This window comes from Triturus cristatus, chromosome 4_1 (genome assembly GCF_964204655.1).
Source record: "Triturus cristatus chromosome 4_1, aTriCri1.1, whole genome shotgun sequence".
NCBI classification, from domain to species: domain Eukaryota; kingdom Metazoa; phylum Chordata; class Amphibia; order Caudata; family Salamandridae; genus Triturus; species Triturus cristatus.
In genome coordinates this window covers 1,105,431,529-1,105,452,729 of record NC_140585.1, presented here as the reverse complement: position 1 = coordinate 1,105,452,729, position 21,201 = coordinate 1,105,431,529, and the positions used below count along the sequence as shown (strand labels likewise).

General features: G+C 47.6%; 1 protein-coding gene across 1 annotated transcript in view; it reads right to left on the bottom strand.

The window, feature by feature from the left end:
• Positions 1-21,201, bottom strand: part of LRRK2 (leucine rich repeat kinase 2) — a 1,602,077-nt gene that overhangs the window by 329,701 nt on the left and 1,251,175 nt on the right. Inside the window, exon 40 of the mRNA XM_085654107.1 lies at positions 11,447-11,637. Within this exon, the coding sequence (XP_085510233.1) occupies positions 11,447-11,637 (191 nt within the window). The remainder of the gene's footprint in view (positions 1-11,446; positions 11,638-21,201) is intronic.

The following is a 21,201-nucleotide window of genomic DNA, read 5'->3' as shown; positions in this document are numbered from 1 at the left end:
GGTTGTAGAACCTGCCCCAGTGACTGCAAGAGGAAGTCAGCCCTGAGAGGGAGATGGAGTGAGGGGTGCAATGAAAGGTAAAGGAGGTCTGTGTACCACACCCTCTGTAGCCAATCTGGGGTGATCAATATGACTTGGGCCTGGTCTTGACGAATCTGCCTTAGAACTTGAGGAATCAACGGTATGGGGGAACGCATAAAGAAGTTTTGAGCACCAATCTAACTGAAATGGGTCCCACAATGCTCCCTGTGTTTGATAATGGAGACTACAGAATGACGGGCAGTGCATCTTCTTATGATTGGCAAACAAGTTCAACTGAGGAAACCCCCACATCCTGAAAATGTGAAGAAAAACCTCCGGATGGAGACGCCACTAGTGATCGGCCAAATACTGTCCTCACGCACATTCAGCACTCTGGCCAAGTGATTTGTGATCACGCAATTCTGATGACCCTGAGCCCAGGACTAGAGTCGCAGAGCCTCTCTGCAGAGAAGATACAACCCTACTCCTCCCTGTTTGTTGATGTACCACATCGTGGTAGTGTTGTCTGTTAAGACGTGAACCCACGAAGGGAAAGAAGGAAGGCCTTGAGAACCAAACTTATCGCCCGCAATTGAGAAAAGATTGATGTGAAACAATCTTTCCTCTGGAGACAAAAGATCTGTGACCTCCAGATCCCAAGATAAGCTCCCAACCCTAGTGTGGAGGCATCCGTTATCACTGTGGCCTCCGGAGAAGGAGAGTGAAATGGCTTCCCTTGAGACAGGTTACCTGGAACACTCCACCATTGCAGATCCACTGCAGTATCTCTCGAGATTCTGACCACCTCCTCAAGAACATCAACGTGTTGAAACTAATGCCTGCAGATGCACCACTGGACGGCCCTCAAATGCCAGCGTGAAGGGTTGACCAACAGAATGCAGGAAGCAAACAGACCCGAGCAGGCGCAAGACCTTCAGGACTGGAACAGACGCTCCATTCTGAAAAAGTGGAATCATAGCCTGAATGTCTTGAATCCTCTGTGGAGACAGAAAGGCACAACTTACAGTAGGGTCCAGTACTGCCCCAATGAACATGTTGCGCTAAGAGGGCACCAGGTGAGATTTGGGTACATTTATCAAAAATCCTAAGTTTGACAACAGCTGTTTTGTTACTTGCAAATGATGCAGCCCTATCTCTGGTGACTTTGCTTTGAGCAGCCTGTCATCCAGAGGAATCTCCGACCTTCTGAGATGTGCTGCCACCGTTACCATCACCTTCGTGAAGACTTGAGGTGCGGAAGTAAGACCGCAAACTGGTTGTATAGACCCCACTGTAAATCGGAGATACTTCTGATGCGACTTCAGAATGGGAATGTGCAAATATGCATCCTGTAAATCGATCAACACCATCCAGTCTTCCTTCTCCAGAGTGCGAAGGACCTGTATTAGGGTTAACATTTTGAACTTCTCCTGTATGAGATAAAAATTCAAAATCTGAGGTTGAGAATTGGTCATATACAACCATCTTTTTTGGGAATCAGAAAGTACCGGGAGTAGCACCTCGGACCCCTTTCCTGCTCTGGAACTAACTCTATCGCACCCTTTGGAAGCAAAGTCAGTACTTCCTGCTAGAGAAGCAGAAGATGCGAAAGGAGAAGGAAACACCCGGAAGGGTAGGGCATACCCATTATCTATGATGTTTAAAACCCAAAGGTCTGTAGTGACAGAACTCCAAAGAGGTCGAAAATAGGCCACCTGTCCTCTCACGCATGCTCTAAGATGACAGAGCTAGAGCTGCTTCCCTGCAACAACGGTCAAGGAGGCAGAGGAGGAGAAGGAGACTTGCTGTCCCGGCAGAACCCCCCAGAAGACCTCTGCCCCTTTCCCTTTAGGGTTTGTACAGAGGATTTGTCTACTGCTGCTGCAGTTGTTGTTTGACATGAAAGGACAAGTTCTTTGCAAAGCCCTGAAACCTGCAGATCTGTCAATAATCCCTAGGCTGGGTCTGAAGTCCTCAGGACCTTGCTGTTGCTTTGCTATCTTTAAAGCGTTGCAGCGCAGAATCCGCATTAGCTCCTAACAAGCGGGACCCATCAAAGGGCAAGTCCAGCAATGTAGCCTGAACATTGGGTGAAAAACCTGAACCCCTTCACCAGGCATGCCTTCTCGTTGCCACCGAAGACCTCATTGCCCTGGCCACAGAATCAGCTGTGTCCAGCTCATACTGAATTACTTGACGGGCAGCAGCCTGAGCATCTGTGGGCAGTTCAGAAAAATGCTCTTCGACCTCTGTAGGCAATTCTGGGATGACCTCTTTAGCTGAATCCATGAGGACATGAATGTAACGTTCCAAGAGACACGTGGAATTTGTAGATTTCAAGGCCATACGTACGAAAAAACCTTTTTGGCCGACTACTTAGAACAGCAAGTAGCTTGGACAACTAGGTTTTCTGGTGAGGGATGGGAAGATGGAAAAACTGGATCCCCAGCAGCTACCCTGTACCTTCTAGCCGCTGTCCTGGAAACTGCAGGAGAGGACATTAGCTTCTGCTAGACATCTAAAATAGGCTCCGTTAAAGCCTCATTGAAGGGTAGCAATGGTTCTGATGTGGAAGCCAAAGAATGGAGCACCTACGTGAGGATATTCGATTTCAATTCGGCTGTGGGAAGTGGTAACTCCAAAAGGCCCGCAGCTTTATGAATAACTGCATGATATGAAGTCACCTCAGGAGGCGTCGGCGACTTCAAGCAGGTCTGAGATCTCTTGTGACCCCTCTTCTGTTTCTTGGCTTTGGTAATGAATAATTTGGCCTCCCTCTCCTTCAGATTCATCCCTTCACACGAAGTGCACAACCAGACGTCATGATCTAAAGACAAGCACAACAAACAATCTTTTTTTGGGTCAGTGATGAACATCTGGCCCCCACACTCCCTGCATGGCTTGAATATTGATTTTCTAGGAGTAGTCATCTTTAAAGGCTACAAAGTTGCAGCAACAGTATCAAAGAAAACTCCAAGAAATGGAGAGCCAGGGTAAAAATCATTACGTGTTGATGGTGCGGAATAAAGGGAACTGGCGTCAGTACTCCGACAAGGTCTTCTTATGGCTCCGATGACATCACGCGAAATTTACGCGGAAAGCTGCACATGGGACAATTCAAAAGGTGAGGAATCCACAGTCAGATCTATCCATCGGAAAGCAATTTTTAGGTCTAGCGTTAGCCAAGACATTTTGATTTTACTCACATTATATGTATAATATACTTACTTAGAGGGACTATCAGCCACCTCTCTTCATCCATTGGTTTGTTGTGCCATTCACATTTTGTTTCACAACAACATACATCGTGGGGAAATGGGGCAGCCTACTTCAGTCACTAGTTAACTTCACTTTCAGTGACTACTCTTTGCTCTTTAACAATGAACACATTCACACACAAGGTAGATCCCTTTAATGAAAGTGTTTCTGTTTTTACATTATAATTTACATTAGTGTTGCCATTAACTTTAGAGCGGTATGTGAAAGCAGGACCTTTCAACCAGATGTGAGTGTAGGCCACATACCACGTTTTATCAGTTTCTGTCTCCTGCCTATACTGATGTGTATTTCTTTTAGAGTGCTCTTTCTTTAGCTGACTGCTGGCATTTCACAGCATAACAGATTGTGTCCATTAAAAACTGTTCTGTATTAAGTTATTCTCTTTTCTTTATTCATACAGTACACAAACCCTTCAATATTATTCTTCCTCTCTCTTGCCTTCTTTCATTACTTCTTTCCTTCCTTTTCATTTTCCTTTCTTTCTTCTTTCCTACCTGTCTTATTTCTTGCATTCTTTCCTTCTATCCTTCCTTTGGCTATCTTTTCATTCTTTCTGTCTTCCTTCCTTTTTTTCTTTCATTCATTCCCACTTTCTCTACTTCTCATCATTCTTGCCTTATGTCCTTTTTATGTCTTGCTGTTTTTCCTGCTTTTGTCCATTCTTTCTTTCCTTCTTTTTACCTTTACTTCTTTCTTTCTTACAATCTTCACTTTCATCTTTCTATATTTTCTTCTTGCCCTCTACCTTCCTCTTTTTCTTTATTTCCTTCCTTCTTCTCTGCTTCCTTCCTTTACATCTTGTTTCCTTTCTTTCATTCCTTCTTTCAGGTTTTTCTTTTTTCTGTCTGTCTTTCTTTTGTCCTTTCTTTATACCTTTCTATCTCTTCTTTCATTATTTCTTGTGTTCCTTCCTTCTTTCTTTCTTTCTTTCTTTCTTTCTTTCTTTCTTTCTTTCTTTCTTTCTTTCTTTCTTTCTTTCTTTCTATCTTGCCTTCTTATCATGGTTTCTTTCCTTTTTGCCCTCTTTCTTGCTATCTTTCTTTCTTTCTTTCTTTCTTTCTTTCTTTCTTTCTTTCTTTCTTTCCTTTTTTCTCGAAAACAAGAGGCTGGCAGCCGATGGCAGAATGACTGGATTTTTTAGGTCTGTGTTAGCCAAGACATTTTGATTTTACAAAAATGATGTGTGAAATAGTTACTTATCGAGGTTTTTAGCCACAGTTTATCCATTTGTCTGTGGTTGTATCATTCACATTGTTCTCCAATCCACTCAAGAATGCAACAGGGGAAATGCGTTAGCCCAGTTCAGACGTTGTTTTACTTCACTATGATTTATGGTATGCTGCCCTTTCACATCGCAAAAAGACACACAGATGATAGACGGAATGCAGAGCAAATCAAACCTTAACCACCATTCAATAGATCTGGGTTAAATCCATCATTCTTTTGCTCACCATGCCACCCCAGTTTAGACCCAGCCATATGCAAATCAGTCTTGACCCTGTACCTCATGGGAACAGTCCAGCCCGACCTGCCAAGCCAGGTCCTCGCTGGATCGGAAACAAACATCCTGGGATCAGTTCCTGGATGCTTTTTTCCAGTCCAGGTAGGACCTGGTCTTGCAGTTGACTGTTCCCATGCGGAACAGGGTTAAGACTGATTTGTGTATGGTGGGTTTTGAACTGGAATGGCATGGGGAGCAAAAAAACGATGGATTTAGGCCCAGATCTCTGTACTGGGGTGAATGTCTGATATTGTTCAACATTATGTCCATCAATTGTACTTTTTGCCTTTGTCACCCTGAGTGGGACAGGTATGCCAAGATAGCCAGGCTGATGAGGGGTGTTAACCCGAAATTGGTCCCAGGATACTTTTTTACAGTCCAGGTGGGACCTGGTCTGGTAGTTCAGGCTGGACTGTTCCCATGGGGAACAGGGTCAAAAGTGATTTGCATATGGCTGGGTTTGAACTGGAATGGCATGGGGAGCAAACAAACTATGGATTTAGGCCCAGATCTCTATACTAGGAGGAATGTCTGACATTGTTCAACATTCTGTCTGCCAATTGTTCTTTTTGCCCTTTCACATTTAGCACATCCACACACAAAGTACTTTTCTTCAGTGTCAGGGAGTACTATGGTAATGTATGCAATATTAAGAGCAAAAACCCTTTTTGCCTTAGTCAATGATTTTTTTAGATTGATATACATCAGGCAGGTTCCCGAACAATAAAGTTTTGTGGAAACCATGACAAAACACAAATTGCGCCAGCCCTTTAAGACTTGACCTATTGCCAAAGCTTGTTTTACTATGCTATTTAACCGTGGCACCAATTAATAAATCTGATAAAATCCTCAAAAACAGGGACATCGACTTTGGGTCCTTAACACCACCTTGTCCGGATGAACAGAAAGGAACGGAGGTTTGGAAGAAAGAGCCTGCTACTCACTCACTCTTCTGGCAGAGGTGACAGCGACCAGGAAAGGCGTCTTAAGAGTAAGAAGATGCAAAGGACAGGTATGAATGGGCTCGAAAGGAGCGCACATCAGATAGGTCAAAATGAGATTCAAGTCCCATTGATGCATGATGAACGGCACGGGAGGAAACGTGTGCGTAAAGCCTTTAAGAAAACGCTTAACAACTGGGGACTTAAAGAGAGAAGGCTGATCTGGAAGCCTCAAAAAGGCGGAGGTGGACGAAAGATAACCTGTGATAGTGCCCAGAGCAGAGCCCTGCTGGGCCAAAGAAAGAAGGAACAGAAGAAATTAAGAAAGAGGGGCAGAAAGGGGATCCACAGCCTTTGCTTTGCACCATGCCACAAACTTGTTCCACCTGCAGGTGTATACCGTTTTAGTGGAGGGACGCCTGACTGCCAGAATGACATCACAGACTTCGGGAGGAAGATCAAAAGCCGTCAACTGCCGCCGCTCAATCTCCATGTATGGAGGTGGAGGCTTGACAGGTTCGGGTGGAGGACCGTCCCCTGCTGCTGCGACAGAAGATCCTCCCGAAGAGGCAGACGGATCGGGGGATTGATCGCCATGCTGAGTAGCTCCGGATACCAGTATCTTCGTGTTCAACCCGGAGCCACAAGGATGACTTGGGCCCGGTCGCGCCGAATCTTCTTCAGCACTCTGGGCAGAAGTGGTATAGGCAGAAAGGCGTACAATAGACCGCAATTCCACTCGCGACGAAAAGCGCCGTCGAACGAGTGCCGCCTTGGAAATTCCAACGGGCAGAACTGCTGACATTGTGCGTTCTCTTCGGTGGCGAATAGATCTAACCAAGGCTTTCCCCACTGCAGAAAGAGACCTTGCACCACGTCCGAGTGCAGACGCCATTCGTAATCCATCAAGCACCGGCGGCTGAGTTCGTCTGCCCTGGCGTTCAGAGAACCTGCCAGGTGTTGAACCACCAAGGTAACGTCTTGATGTTCCAGCCATGTCCAGAGGCGCAGAGCTCCTGACATAGGGTCCAGGACTTCACCCCGCCCTGTTTGTTGCAATACCACATGGCGGTGGTGTTGTCCGTGAACAGCTGCACCACACTTCCCCGGACAGATGGAAGGAATGTCTTCAGTGCAAGTTGGATCGCCCGCACCTCCAAAAGGTTGATATGGAGCCGGGACTCCGCCGGAGACCAGAGGCCTCTCATCTCTGCCTCTCTCAAGTGGCCTCCCCATCCCAGGAGGGACGCATCCGTCACCACTGTGTGCTCCGGTTGGGGAAGTGAGAGGGATCTGCCATTGACCTAATCGCGATTCGTGAGCCACCACCACAATTGTCATGCAGTGCCCTCCGAGACCTGGACATGATCGGACAGGTTGCCCTGATGTTGTGCCCACTGGAACTTCAGGTCCCACTGCAGAGCCCGCACATGCCATCTGGCATGTGGCACCAGCAGGATGCAGGACACCATCAGTCCCAGAAGCCGAGGGCCATCCGTACTGAAACCCGGGACAGAGGCTGAAAGATCGGAATCATAGCCTGAATATCCCGGACTCGCTGCTCGGGAGGATAAACCTAAAACAGCGTTGAAACCAGAACCGTTCCGATGAAGGGGAGCTTCTGAGAGAGACTCAGGTGCGACTTTGGCACGTTGATTGAGAACCCCAGCAAATGCTGGAGGTCGACCGTAGTCTGAAGGTGAGTGACGACTGCCTGGGGCGAACCCGCCTTTAACAACCAGTCATCGAGGTAAGGGAAGACTGACACCCCCAACCTGCGCAGGTGAGTGGCGACCACCGACATCACCTTCGTGAACACCAGAGGGGCACTGGTAAGGCCGAAGGGGAGCACGGCAAACTGAAAATGCTCCTGCCCTACCGTGAACCGCAGGTAACGCCGGTGGGCCGGCAGGACGGGATGTGAAAATATGCGTTCTGCAAGTCCAACACTACCATCCAGTCTCCAGGGTCGAGGGCAGCCAGGACCCGAGCCAGAGTCAGCATTTTGAACTTCTCCATCCGGAGGAAGCGATTGACATTCCGGAGGTCCAAGATGGGGCGCAGGCCCCCTTTATCCTTCTTGGAGAACAGAAAGTAGTGGAAATAACAACCACTCCCTACTTCCGGCCCAGGAATGCACTCGATGGCCCCCTTGGCCAGGAGGGCTGTGACTTCCTGCTGGAGAAGTACCAAGTGATCCCCCAACATGCAGTGGCACCGAGGTGGCATGGCTGGAGTTGTGGACTGAAAGGGAAGGGAGTAACCCTTGCGGATGATATGCAACACCCACTTGTCCGATGTGAGGGCGAGCCAGTGGGGGAGATGATGGGGAATCCTGCCACCCACTGGCGGGGGGTGACCCACAAAGCTCGGATTAGGAATGTTTGGAGGTAGAAACAGCGGGGGCAGAGGTGGACTGCCCCCCACGCTGATTCCCAGACCCGCCCCTGCAAAAAGCCACGTCCGCGGCCGCGCTGAGGCTGGTTCTGCACAGGCTTGCCAAAGGAAAGTGCCTGGATGCCCCTGCCTTGGCCACGAAAGGAACGAAAACCAGGAGTGGCTGGGGTCTTCGTGGCAAGGACTTGGCGGTGGCCCGTGAGTCCTTAAAACGCTCCAGTGCACTGTCAGCCTTATTGCCAAACAGGCGAGTGCCATCAAAGGGCATATCCATGAGCGGGCTCTGGACATCGGGCGAGAACCCAGTAGATCGCAACTAGGCGTGGCGACGCAGTGCCACAGTCGTAGAAATTGCCCTGCCCAATGAGTCAGCGGTGTACAAACCACACTGAATGGTGAACTTAGCCGCATCCTTACCCTCAGCAATCGCCTGGGAAAGGACAGCCTGGACCTCCTCAAGACACTGAGGCAACACCTGAGCAACGGCATCCCACACTGCGTGGGAATAGCGGCCCAATAAGCAGGCGGTGTTCACCGACCGCAGCCCTAAGCTGGCAGAAGAGAACAACTGCTTACCAAACTGTTCCAGCTTCTTAGAGTCCTTATCCGGCGGAGCCGTGGGAAAGGCACTCTGCGATGTTGAGGCTTGGATGACCAGACTCTCAGGTGTGGGATGAGTGGTCAGAAACGCGGGATCACCAGGCGCCGCGCGGTGACGCCTGGCGACATTCTTATCCACAGTGGACCCCGTGGCTGGTCGCGACCAAGTGCCCAACAGGACGTCGGTGAGGGCCTCATTGAAGGGAAGCAGTGACTCCAAAAAAGTAGACGCCGTCTGGAGCACCTCGGTGAGGAGGTTAGTTTTGAGGGCCACCGTAGGAAGATCGAGGTTGAGGACCTCAGCAGCCCGACGGAGCACCATCATGTAGGAAGCGCCCTCCTCCATTGTAGGTGGGGGAGAGGCAAACCCTGGGTCAGAAGAGAGATCGAGGTCGCCGGCGTCCTCTAGATCGTCCACCCAGTCCTGCTTGGAGTCACACTGACGGGCAAGAGGGTCCTTGGACCCCTCCCAGTCACCCTCCACCTCCGTTGCAGGAGGAACCGGCCACAGCGGGAGAACCGGAGAAGGGACAAACGGCGTGGGAAACGGCGCCGGCCGGGGTCGGGCCGGTGCCGTGTCCCAATGCAGATCCCAGGCAGCAACAAAATGGTCCTGGAACCGGGGCAAGGGCGGAACGAACAGCACCCACTGCGGCACCAGAGGTGGAGCCTAGGGCGGTGCGGGGGCCGGAGCCGGCAGCGCCGGACCTCGTGGTGCCGGGGCCGGGGCCAATGGCATAGGATCCTGTGGAGCCTAAGCTGGATCCGCCGGCGGTGCTGACGGGCCAACAGGATCTGGACACGGGACCGCGGGGCCCAAAGGCATGCCGGCGGGAGCCTGAGGCCTAAAAAGGCGGTCCATGGTGGCAAGAAACTCTTGCACCTGTTCAGGAGTCGCCGACGGACCCGGGTAAGGTGGGTAGGCCGCGGGACTCCCAGACCCTGTCCCCCTCGTCCGCATCCGAGGGCCGACAGGGGGACGTCGGAGAGCGAACACTCTTCTTCGACTTCTTTTTATGTCGACGATTACCGGAATCCGAGGGTGAAGACTTGGAGCCCAAGGAGCAACGACTGCGGCCCCGTGAGCGGTCCCTGGACCTGGAGCGGCGTTGGGACGAGTGCCGGGCCTCCAGCAGTTTCCGGCGCCGCTCCCTCAAGGCCTTCGGGCCATGGCCTGACAGTCCCAGCATGGCCCGGGAGTCGTGGTCAGTCTCCAGGCAGTAGAGGCAAACATCAAGGGGGTCCGGCATCGACATATTGCGACGGCAGGCCCCACAGGACTTAAATCCAGGCAACCCTACGTGCACCAGGAGAAAAAAGGGGGAGACAAAAGTCTCAAAAGAGTATTCAAAAAGTGGCGAAGGAACGTGCTCTATCCGGATCTGCGATTGCTGGCGCGTAAAAAGAAACAACTGACGTCAGCGCGCATGGGTGGCGCCTAAGTAGTCTCCGTGACGTCATCTCGGCGGTTACGGCGCCAGTGACGGATGCCGAGCCGCACGACGCCACCTACTGACGCGCAGGGGTACTACTACAAAAACCTTTCCGGATCCAGTCTGACGCCTGGGGATATTCTAAGGTAAGGAATCTATCACTAACGTGTCTCTTTCAGATTTAATTCTATTCTGTGTGTTTTATTATTCATGTATTAAGCAAGAATATAAGACTGTTGAAATAAACACTTTAACATATACAGTGTCATTCTTATTGCTATACTTGATTGTGCTATTCCAAGAACAAAATTGGGTTTGAATTACCACAGTGATCCTGAACCCTTTATGAGACTATTGCTACTCCAGAAAACAGGTTTCAGGAATGCTAATGCTAAGTGGGTTGTATGGGGGCTGCATTTTAAATCGACTAAATTTTCAGTGATGGCACACTGAACTAAGCCCTTGCACCAGTGGGTTAAGAAACGAAAATCTGATGACCTGAGGTCTAGAACCCAGGACTCGTCCCACTCCCAGCACCCTAATACATAATCTAGCAGGTTATGCAACCCACACCCAGACACTTTTGAATAGTATGATGATCCGTGTTCCGTTGGGTGAGGTTACCTCCAGATTTCCAATAAGTGGAGATGCGCTATCATCCCCCTCAGTGTCCAGACTGGGTGGAAGTGTTTGTAATGTTTCCAATCGAGTAAACAATTTTAGTCCCCAGCCTATACAATCCTGATGTATCCTGATTTTCATTTCAGGAAAAATGACATATCATCAAAGTTTGGGGTATAAGAATCAAATACGTCCAATACTTCAATTACTAGCAAGTACCTACCCCTGGGGTCCAAGAGTACCGCCTGCTCTACAAAAGGGACCGCAGCAGAAATCCACATCATCACCCCTGTGGCACAGTTAGAGTATGGAGCTGCAAACACAGAGCCCTCTCCATTTTGTTCTAAATTTTACCTCCTCTGCTTTAAGAAGATGGCTTTTTTGTAACAGTGCCATTTTTGTATTATACCTCCACAGAAACAAATGTGTCCTATATGTCTTTTGGCGGCAATACACCCCCAAATATTCCAAGTTATGAGTGTTCTTGTCCTACATATTCTTTCAGGTAGCAAAAGCCGCAACCCTGGACCTCCCAAAGCAGCACACATTCTTGCAACCTCTCAGGAGTCCTGGAGGTGGCATCCCAGACTTACATAAATCTAAAACGAACAGTTTGGTAAACTGCAAAATATAAACGTTTTAAAGATGCTTACCTCAGTCCATCTGCAACATGTAGAGCTATTCGATGCTGAATAGTTCTAGTAAAAATACAAGTGTCTTGTTGAAGTAGACGGTCTAGGGAGCCTTTTGGGGCAAGTTCCATCACTAACATCCTTGGACGAATACCAGCAGCCAACAAAGACACTAAGCTAGGGTGACGAAGGTGACTTAGCACAGTGAGCTCCTGTAAAATACAACATATGAATGATCAGAGACCAAAATCTGTACTGTTAATTGATTTATGATCAAAGTTCATTAAAGGAAGAAAATGCAGCATTGTATTTTTAGAGTGCATTGTGTAACTAGACTATGATCCATGATCTGAAAAGATCTTAGCTACCCAACATTAATATTTTTCAGCAGTGCTACAGAGTTTGGTATATTCACATTCACAATCATGACAGGCCTAATTTTATTGCCAAAAAGAAACCTCATCCTATGTCGGATATTTAAAGGGATGCAAAGCATAACATGTAAGAGTAGAAACACTTTTGAACTAGTTAACTCTTCAAATGATTAAACTTTTACTATTAAATCTCATCACAGCAAAAAACGGTGAGATACAATCCAAAACCATCTCATCATGTGTCTTAACAATAATAAATTATCTCACACCACCCAAAACGTTTCTCAACATTTTTAGTTCATATCTTTATCTCCTAATGTCATCTAATTAAAAACAGGGAAGGGTGTGTGAAACAATCTGTTTTGACTCATATTATTTAAAATATATAAACTGTTGCCACTGATACCCCTACAAAGGCCCACAAATGTGCTATTTCAAGACAGATCTCATAATTATCTGTACCATTTGTGAGGGAGGAAGGGTTCATTTATTATGAACATCATTTCATAGCTAAATGACTCTTGGAGTCTCTGCCATAGCCTACCATAGCTCGTCCTCTTTTTCCAGCTACCCCTAATGGGTGAGTAGGACCAAACAACAGGCATTCTGAACAGTTTTTCAAAGAAACATTCAAGCTCACTCAACAGACCTGTAGTTGAGTTTAACTGCCTCCTGTATATGGAAGTAACTAAAATCATTTTGTCCTTCTCCTGTGTCTGGGTTATCCATGTGGGTTTCTGGATTCTTGTATCAATGTCTACTTGGATGACAATTCTGGAATTCTGAAACAGTGTTGCCAACACTCTTTGCCTAATCTCAAAAATATGTAAGGGACTCCATCAGAGACGTATTTATTGTATCATGGGGCACAGCAATCTTTAACACCACTGTGGAATGAACCACTGCTGTCACGGAATTTGGCTAGGTTTTCCAACTTATCACTAGTCCAAGATGGCCTACATTTTCTTAAAAAATCTCATGTATGCCTCTTCATAAGGAAAAGGAAGGGAAATTTCCTATAACCTATGACTTCAACATTTGTGCCTTTTAAAATTATAAACAGAAGAATATATCCGCCAATGCTTTAATAATACCTGCTTACAGAAACTAAAAATTTCTATAGGAGCAACATTGACAGTATTTTTTTTTTAACCAAAGCCAATTAGATCTAATTAAATTACTACAGAATACATTTAAATAATAATACGACTTTAAACCTCCCCGGAACAAAATAAAAAGAATGCTGGGAATGGGGCTCTTGTCATTGGCACATAAATAGAAGAGTTTTCTGACATCCTCTTTAAGGATGAAAGAAGCAGCACTGTCCCTCAGAATCCACAGCAAGTTAAGTTATGAAGTACATTTTCATCAGTCACTGATGATTCAATAGTGAAACTCAAGCTGGAAGTCAAGTTTAATGGAACGGGTGAGTTAACCATGACTGTCTTCACAATGATTATTATGGAGAACTAGTGTTACATGCAAGATACCTTTTCTTATCCATCCATGGGGTGTTGTTTAATAGTTATAAATATAATCACATTGTGGCAAGCTGATCCACTCTCTCTGGAAGGGAATAAACCATGAGAAATGGGAAATAGAAAATTGGGAGAGAGGAACTAGGGAGACAGGCAAAGGAATCCTATCATAAACATTATTTGCAAAGAGGTGTAATCCACTGCTACTACTGTTGTGAAGTCAGTCAGAATTTTAATGTTGACTAAGTGACGAAGCCAGTAATATACATGTAGCTATGGATTGTTTGGAGAAAGAATAAGCTATTGTGGATAGACCCAAAAGTTAGGTAAACTGTTTTCTTGATATCTTAATATCAGTAGTCTTATCAAAATAAGAAATTAGGGCTCTTTCCCCAACTAAGTTAAGGAGAGATGTTTCTGAGATCAACACACTATGGAAAATCCACAGAAAATCAATGATTCCACACTTTCAGTTATCCTGCACATAAACAAACCAACACAACCTGAATACCTATCTATATTTTCATTCACCTATGAAGATCAAAATCCTGCTTTACACAGGCCAGGCAATAGTAGCAGCTCATGTTTTAATTATCTCTTACTTGGATTCTGACAACATCACACTAGCAAGTATCTCAAACCTTTCTTATTCATCATAACACTGTGCTCTTTTGTATGGAAAGACTCATCTTCTCTGAGAACATTCTATAATTTCTCCCCAATTCCGAAAGTCTTACTTTGCCTATTTATTGAAGCAAAAAGTGAATGCTTCATATACAAAGCTATTCACTTAAAAACACCTTACTTTTCCAAACTTGAATGGACAGCGAAGAATGAGGAGTAAGAATTTCTTTCTGGAGCTACCAATTCTCAAAACTTCCCATGCCTTAAATATGATGTTTTATGCCCTCAACAAACTTATGAAAAACGACTTATGCAAGTAAGCACTCAACCCAATTTTAACTATTTCAGAACGCTGTTAAAGCTCATATTTTCTGACACCACAAGAATTAACTCAGACTTTTTGATTTGCCAGAGTAAGTGAATAGGAATATTCAAGTAATACATTTGAATTTTGAAGGCCAACTGGCCGACTCTCTTTTTGCTTTTGTTCCTAGAAAGCGTAACTGGTTAAAAGTATCCCTTCAAAGTTAAGTAACCTGTAACCTGTGAATACAATCTATTTTGGATCATGATCGTACGCCACTCCCTTAGAAGGACTTAGACATGCCAATCGATACTTCTATAGCCATATTCATGCATTTTTCTTCACTTCTGCCTTCGGTTCTCCATCGTCTAGTTTTTGGGTTGGCAAAAATTTACTTTATCTCTCTGATGCTTCTTTTCTTTTAGCAATATAACAGTATTGGAAAGGAGTCTGGTTATGCTAGCTCCTTTCCATTAACATTTTTTGTCCAAGTAATATCATTCACTTTGCCAAGCTGGTGTGAAGATTATTTTGAAAAGATCTTTTGATGTCAACCATAAGCCACAAATTAAAAAAATATATAAGAATAAAACATGTCTGCTTAAAATGGCAACCACATGCTTGCAGTAAACATTTTCATTACAAAAAAGTATAAATTTAGGTCAGGTGTACATAGACCAAGCTTAGACTCCATTGTTAGTTTTAATGCAGATCACAGGGACATATGATTCTTACATGCATAGAGTACTGCTAGCTTTTAAACTGCTTTCAATCGAAGACAGAATTGCTCATGAAAATGACTACAACAATAGAAAAAATGGATACAGAATGGAAACAAAAAAACATTGGCAAAGTCAAGTATTGGCCCATCAGCCCTGGTACTTAAGTACACTTCGTTTTAGGTGGAAATGCATATGTGATCAGGAACAATGTTGACACTCACACAAATAGAACCAGACGCTGACGTAGGCTGACACATTATCCCAGGCTGTATGCTTTGGTGGGTAGAAGTAAAATGTGAAACACAGTTGCACCGACCAGGGGTCAAAAAGGCCTGGCCTAAAGCTCCTCTTAGTACATAAAGAACTTTGTTTATAATTTATGATTTGTGTATTAAATTAGACTGGTGAGAGAACTAAAACTGTATCTAGGCCAGACTTAAAAAGATTGCAGACTGCTGCTGGGCTTGAAAGGTTGCAGAATAATGACAAATCGGAGACAGCAACCGGGTTTGGTAGAGTAAGCAATAAGTAACAAGCATTTGCAATACAATAGGTCTCTCATTTACGTGAGTTTGAGCTATAGGCATTGTAAATGACAATGCCCTTTATTTATGTTTTGGCTTTTAAAACATAAATAAAAGGCATTGTCATTTACAATGCTAATAGCTTAAACTCTCGCAAATGCGAGAACTATTGCATTTCAAATGCTTGTTTTATGTTGTGGTGGCTATTCATTTCAGGCTTTTGTTTCCTGTTTTAGCGATGTGTTCACGGGATCACGATTATCGACCTCATTGTAATCTCCGGAATCACAGTGAAAATAGGTTTTAGAGATGGTTTTTATAGAAACTCTCTAGAAAAACATGAGCTTAGAGAATACTGTAAGAAACCCCTAGTGCAGACCTTTCCAAACTGTGTCCCGACACATTACTGTGTCGCCTGCAAATGGTGGGCGTGTCGCGGGATCACACCGGTATTAACGGACATTTATCACATAACTGCAGCTAATTAAGAGGCATTCCTTTGAAAGAGAGTCAGCAAACACCGCCGCAGCAGCGCAGACTCAGAGACACTCTGCTCTATGGGGGCCAGGCGATTCACAACAAAGCCTCATTAACAAGTAAATGGTTTTTGAAAGACCTGCGAAGTGTGTGTGCCCAGAAAGCTGGGGTGAGGTGACAGAGGGTGACAGACAGAGGGTGAGGGAGTGAGAGAGAGGGAGGGAGACAGAGAGAGAGAGGGAGGGAGAGAGAGAGAGGGAGACAGAGAGAGAGAGAGGGAGACAGAGAGAGGGAGAGAGAGGGAGGGAGACAGAGGGAGACAGACAGAGGGAGGAGGGCGAGAGAGGGAGAGAGGGAGACAGAGGGATGGAGACAGAGGGAGACAGAGAGGGAGACAGAGGGCGACAGACAGAGGGAGGAGGGCGACAGAGGGAGGGAGACAGACAGAGGGAGGGAGACAGGGAGGGAGACAGACAGAGAGAGACAGACAGAGGGAGAGAGACAGAGAGAGAGGGAAACCGTGGGAGAGAGAGAGAGAGACAGAGGGAGGGAGACCAAGGAAGGGAGTCTGGGGTAGACAGAGGGAGGGAGAGGGAGACAGAGAGAGGGAGAAGGAGACAGAGAGAGAGGGAGACAGAGAGGGAGACAGACAGAGGGAGACAGACAGAGGGAGACAGACAGAGGGAGAGAGAGAGGGAGACAGACAGAGGGAGACAGAGGGAGAGTGAGAGAGAGGAAGAGAGAGAGAGAGGGAGACAGAGGGAGGGAGACCGAGGGAGGGAGACAGAGGGACAGACAGAGGGAGACAGGCAGAGGGAGACAGATGGAGGGAGGAGGGCGACAGGGAGAGAGGGAGGGAGACAGAGGGATGGAGACAGAGGGAGATAGAGGGAGGGAGGCAGACAGAGGGAGGGAGGCAGGGAGGGAGACAGACAGACAGAGAGAGACAGACAGAGGGAGAGAGACAGAGAGAGGGAAACTGTGGGAGAGAGACAGAGGGAGGGAGACAGAGGAAGGGAGTCCGGGGTAGACAGGGAGGGAGAGGGAGACAGAGGGAGAAGGAGACAGAGAGAGAGGGAGACAGAGACAGAGGGAGACAGAGACAGAGGGAGACAGACAGAGGGAGACAGAGAGAGGAAGACAGAGAGAGAGGGAAACCGTGGGAGACAGATAGAGAGGGAGGGAGACAGAGAGAGAGAGAGGGAGACAGAGAGGGAGACAGAGAGGGAGACAGAGAGGGAGACAGAGTGAGTGAGACAGGAGACAGAAAGAGAGAGAGTGCGAGAGAGAGATAAAAAGAGGGAGGGAGACAGAGAGAGGGAGGGAGACAGAGAGAGGAAGGGAGACAGGGAGGGAGACAGACAGAGAGAGACAGACAGAGGGAGAGAGACAGAGAGAGAGGGAAACCGTCGAGAGAGACAGAGGGAGGGAGACCAAGGAAGGGAGTCTGGGGTAGACAGAGGGAGACAGAGAGAGGGAGAAGGAGACAGAGAGAGAGGGAGACAGAGAGGGAGACAGACAGAGGGAGACAGACAGAGGGAGAGAGAGAGGGAGACAGACAGAGGGATACAGAGGGAGACTGAGAGAGAGGAAGAGAGAGAGAGAGGGAGACAGAGGGAGGGAGACCGAGGGAGGGAGACAGAGGGACAGACAGAGGGAGACAGGCAGAGGGAGACAGACGGAGGGAGGAGGGCGACAGGGAGAGAGGGAGGGAGACAGAGGGATGGAGACAGAGGGAGATGGAGGGAGGGAGGCAGACAGAGGGAGGGAGACAGGGAGGGAGACAGACAGACAGAGAGAGACAGACAGAGGGAGAGAGACAGAGAGAGAGGGAAACTGTGGGAGAGAGACAGAGGGAGGGAGACAGAGGAAGTGAGTCCGGGGTAGACAGGGAGGGAGAGGGAGACAGAGGGAGAAGGAGACAGAGAGAGAGGGAGACAGAGACAGAGGGAGCGAGACAGAGGGAGACAGAGAGAGGAAGACAGAGAGAGAGGGAAACCGTGGGAGATAGATAGAGAGGGAGGGAGACAGAGAGAGAGAGAGGGAGACAGAGAGGGAGACAGAGAGGGAGACAGAGTGAGTGAGACAGGAGACAGAAAGAGAGAGAGTGCGAGAGAGAGATAAAAAGAGGGAGGGAGACAGAGAGAGGAAGGGAGACAGAGACAGACAGAGATAGAGACGGACAGGGACAGGGGCAGACAGAGATAAAGAGAGGGAGACAGAGGGAGGGAGACGGACAGACAGGGACAGACAGACAGAGGCAGAGACAGACAGAGACAGAGTGGGAGACGGAGAGGTAGACGGAGAAGGAGACGGAGAGGAAGACTGCGGGAGAAAGAGAGAGGGAGACAGAGAGTGACAGAGGGAGGGAGACAGAGAGAGAGACAGAGAGAGAGGGAGGCAGAGGGAGGGAGGAAGAGGGAGACAGAGGGAGGGAGTCAGGGGGAGACAGAGGGAGGGAGTCAGGGGGAGACAGAGGGAGAGGGAGACAGAGAGAGAGGGAGACAGAGAGAGAGGGAGACAGAGAGAGAGGGAGACAGAGAGAGGGAGACAGAATCCCCCTTGGGTGGTTTGGGCTCGCTCGTTACGCTCGCTGGGCAGCAGGCAGACTTTGTGCATGGTTGAAAGGGTTGGCAGTGCGTGAACCAGCCCTTTTTGTGTCGTAAATCACTGGGGCATGTGTCAATGTGTGCATGATAATATTCTTGCTTCAGGCACAAACCTAACCTTACACTCAGTTTTGCCAGTGACTGTCTTTGTTAGAACAGATTCACAATTGCTTTAGTAACCTTCCGGCTTTCTCAAATTTTCTTGAAAATGCACCATTTTCCCACTTTTATTTCAAAATTTTCTTCCAAACCCACCTTAGGTGGTTCAGGCTCGCTCGCTACGCTCGCTCAATACACTGCTTTACTGTGTCCCAAAATGATGCATCTCCAAAAAGTGCGTCACTAACATGAAAGGTTTGGAAAGCTGTGCCCTAGTGTGTAAAATACTGTAGTATGTGTGGATATATGTATTTTAGACTTTATGGAAAAGGCACAATTGTCGCGGTTAACATCATCGTGACATCCCGAATAACCATGAAATCAGAAAATAGGTCTGAAAGATTGTTTTTAAAGACACTTAGTACAAAAATATGAGTCTAGACATGCTTTGAAAGAAGAATGTATATAGTAATCTGTGTAGTGCAATGTTCAAAACAGATTTTTTTACATATTAATTTTGTATGTGTTGGAGGCCATTGAATGTCAATCAATCAAACATTCAGGGATTTTAGAAGCGTGCTACTTACCCATGAGGGTCTCAAGGGGCGGGGGGGTACAAGCAGCTCCGTAGGTCATTCGAAGAGCCATGTCTTGAGGTCCTTTCTGAATTGGTGCAGTGTCGGACTTCATCTGATGCGCAGGGGGAGTTTGTTCCAGGTCTTGGTCGCGAGGTAGGAGAGGGATCTGCCAGCCACTCTGACCCTATGGATGCGGGGACCGTGGTGAGGGCTAGGTCAGTAGAGCGGAGGTTTCTCTTGTGGGAATGGATGGAGATTCGTTCGTTGAGGTATTAGGGTCCGGTGTTATGGAGGGCATTGTAGGCGTGTGTGAGCAGTTTGAAGGTTATTCTTTTTTCATCTGGGAGCCAGTTGAGGTCACGGAGGTGTCGGGTGATATGGTCATGTCGTGGGATGTCAAGGATATGTGTGGCTGCGGTGTTATGGACGGTATGGAGTTTGCAGAGGAGTTTTTTGTTGATTGCGGTATAGAGGGTGTTTCCGTAGTCCAGTCTGCTGGTGATGAGCGCGTTAATGACGGTCTTCCTGGCGTCTGAGGGATCCATTTGAAGGTCTTGCAAAGTATGCAGAGGGTGTTGAAGCAAGTGGAGGACAAGGCATTGATCTGGCGGTTCATGGTGAGAGAAGAGTAGAGTATGATGCCGAGGTTGCAAGCGTGGTCCATAGGGGTGGGAGGGTTTCCAAGGACGTGGAGGGCCACCAGGTGCTGTCCCATGCGGAGGGGGTGGAGCCGAGGGTGGGGACTTCTGTTTTCTCCGGGTTGAGCTTCAGGCAGCTGCTGCTCATCCAGGTTCCGACGTCTTTCATCCCTTCTTGGAAACAGCGCCTATTGATGTTGGGTTCCTTGGTGAGGGAGAGGATGGGTGTCGGCGGCGTATTAGACTATGTTGAGTCCGTGTTTTCTGCCGATGGTTGTGAGGGGGGCCATGCAGACGTTGAAGAGCATGGGGCTGAGGAAGGATCCTTGGGGTACTCCGCATCTGATCTCTGTAGGTTCGGAGAGGAAGGGTAGGAGTCTTATTCTTTGTGTTCTGCCTGAGAGGAATGATCTAATGCAGTTTAAGGCTGGTCCCTGGATGCCGGCATTGTGGAGTCTGGTGACTAGTGTGCGGAGGGAGACGGAGTTGAAGGCTGCTGAAAGGTCCAGGAGGATGAGGGCTGATGTGCGGCCTTGATCAAGGAGGGAGCGGATGTCGTCGGTGGAGGCTATGAGGGCGGTCTCAGGGCTGTGGATGCTGCGGAATCCAGATTGAAAGGTGTCTAGGATGTTGTTGGTTTCTATGAAGTGAGCTAGCTGGGTGTTCATGACTTTCTCGATTACTTTGGTGGTGAAAGGGAGTAGTGAGATGGGCCTGAAGTTCTTGAGATCTGTCAGGTCTTCAGGGGGCTTCTTGAGGAGGGGTTTGACTTTGGCACGTTGCCAGTCATCGGGGAATGTGGCGGTCTTAAGGGACCAGTTGATAGTTTGCATAGTTTTGGTGCGATGGTGTCCCTGTGGAAGTTGTGTGGCAGGCAGGGGTCAGTAGGTGCTCTGCTTTCGCACCGTTTTACGCTTTCGCAATGTGTCTGGTGTAATCGGTGAATTACTGCTAAATAGAAAGGAATATGCTACTTACCAGTATGCATCCGTTCTTGGCATGTAGAGCTGCAGATCTACACACTTTTGCATAGATCGCCATCTGGTGTTGGGCCCGGATGTTTGCAGTTTGTTTTTCCTCTTGGAAAGTCTTTGGAAGTCACAAGGTCGGTGACTCCTCCTTTGGATCGTATTGCGCATGGGCTTCGGCTCCATCCTCAGATTGTTTTTTGCCAGCAGGGAAAGATGGAGCGTAGTAACCACAGTGAAGAGACCCATGTGTGTTGTATCTAAATAAGATAGACTGGAACAGATACAGGTAGCCGGGGAGGCGGGTTGGCGTGTGTAGATCTGCAGCTCTACATGCCAAGAACAGATGCATACTGGTAAGTAGTATATTCCGTTCGAGAT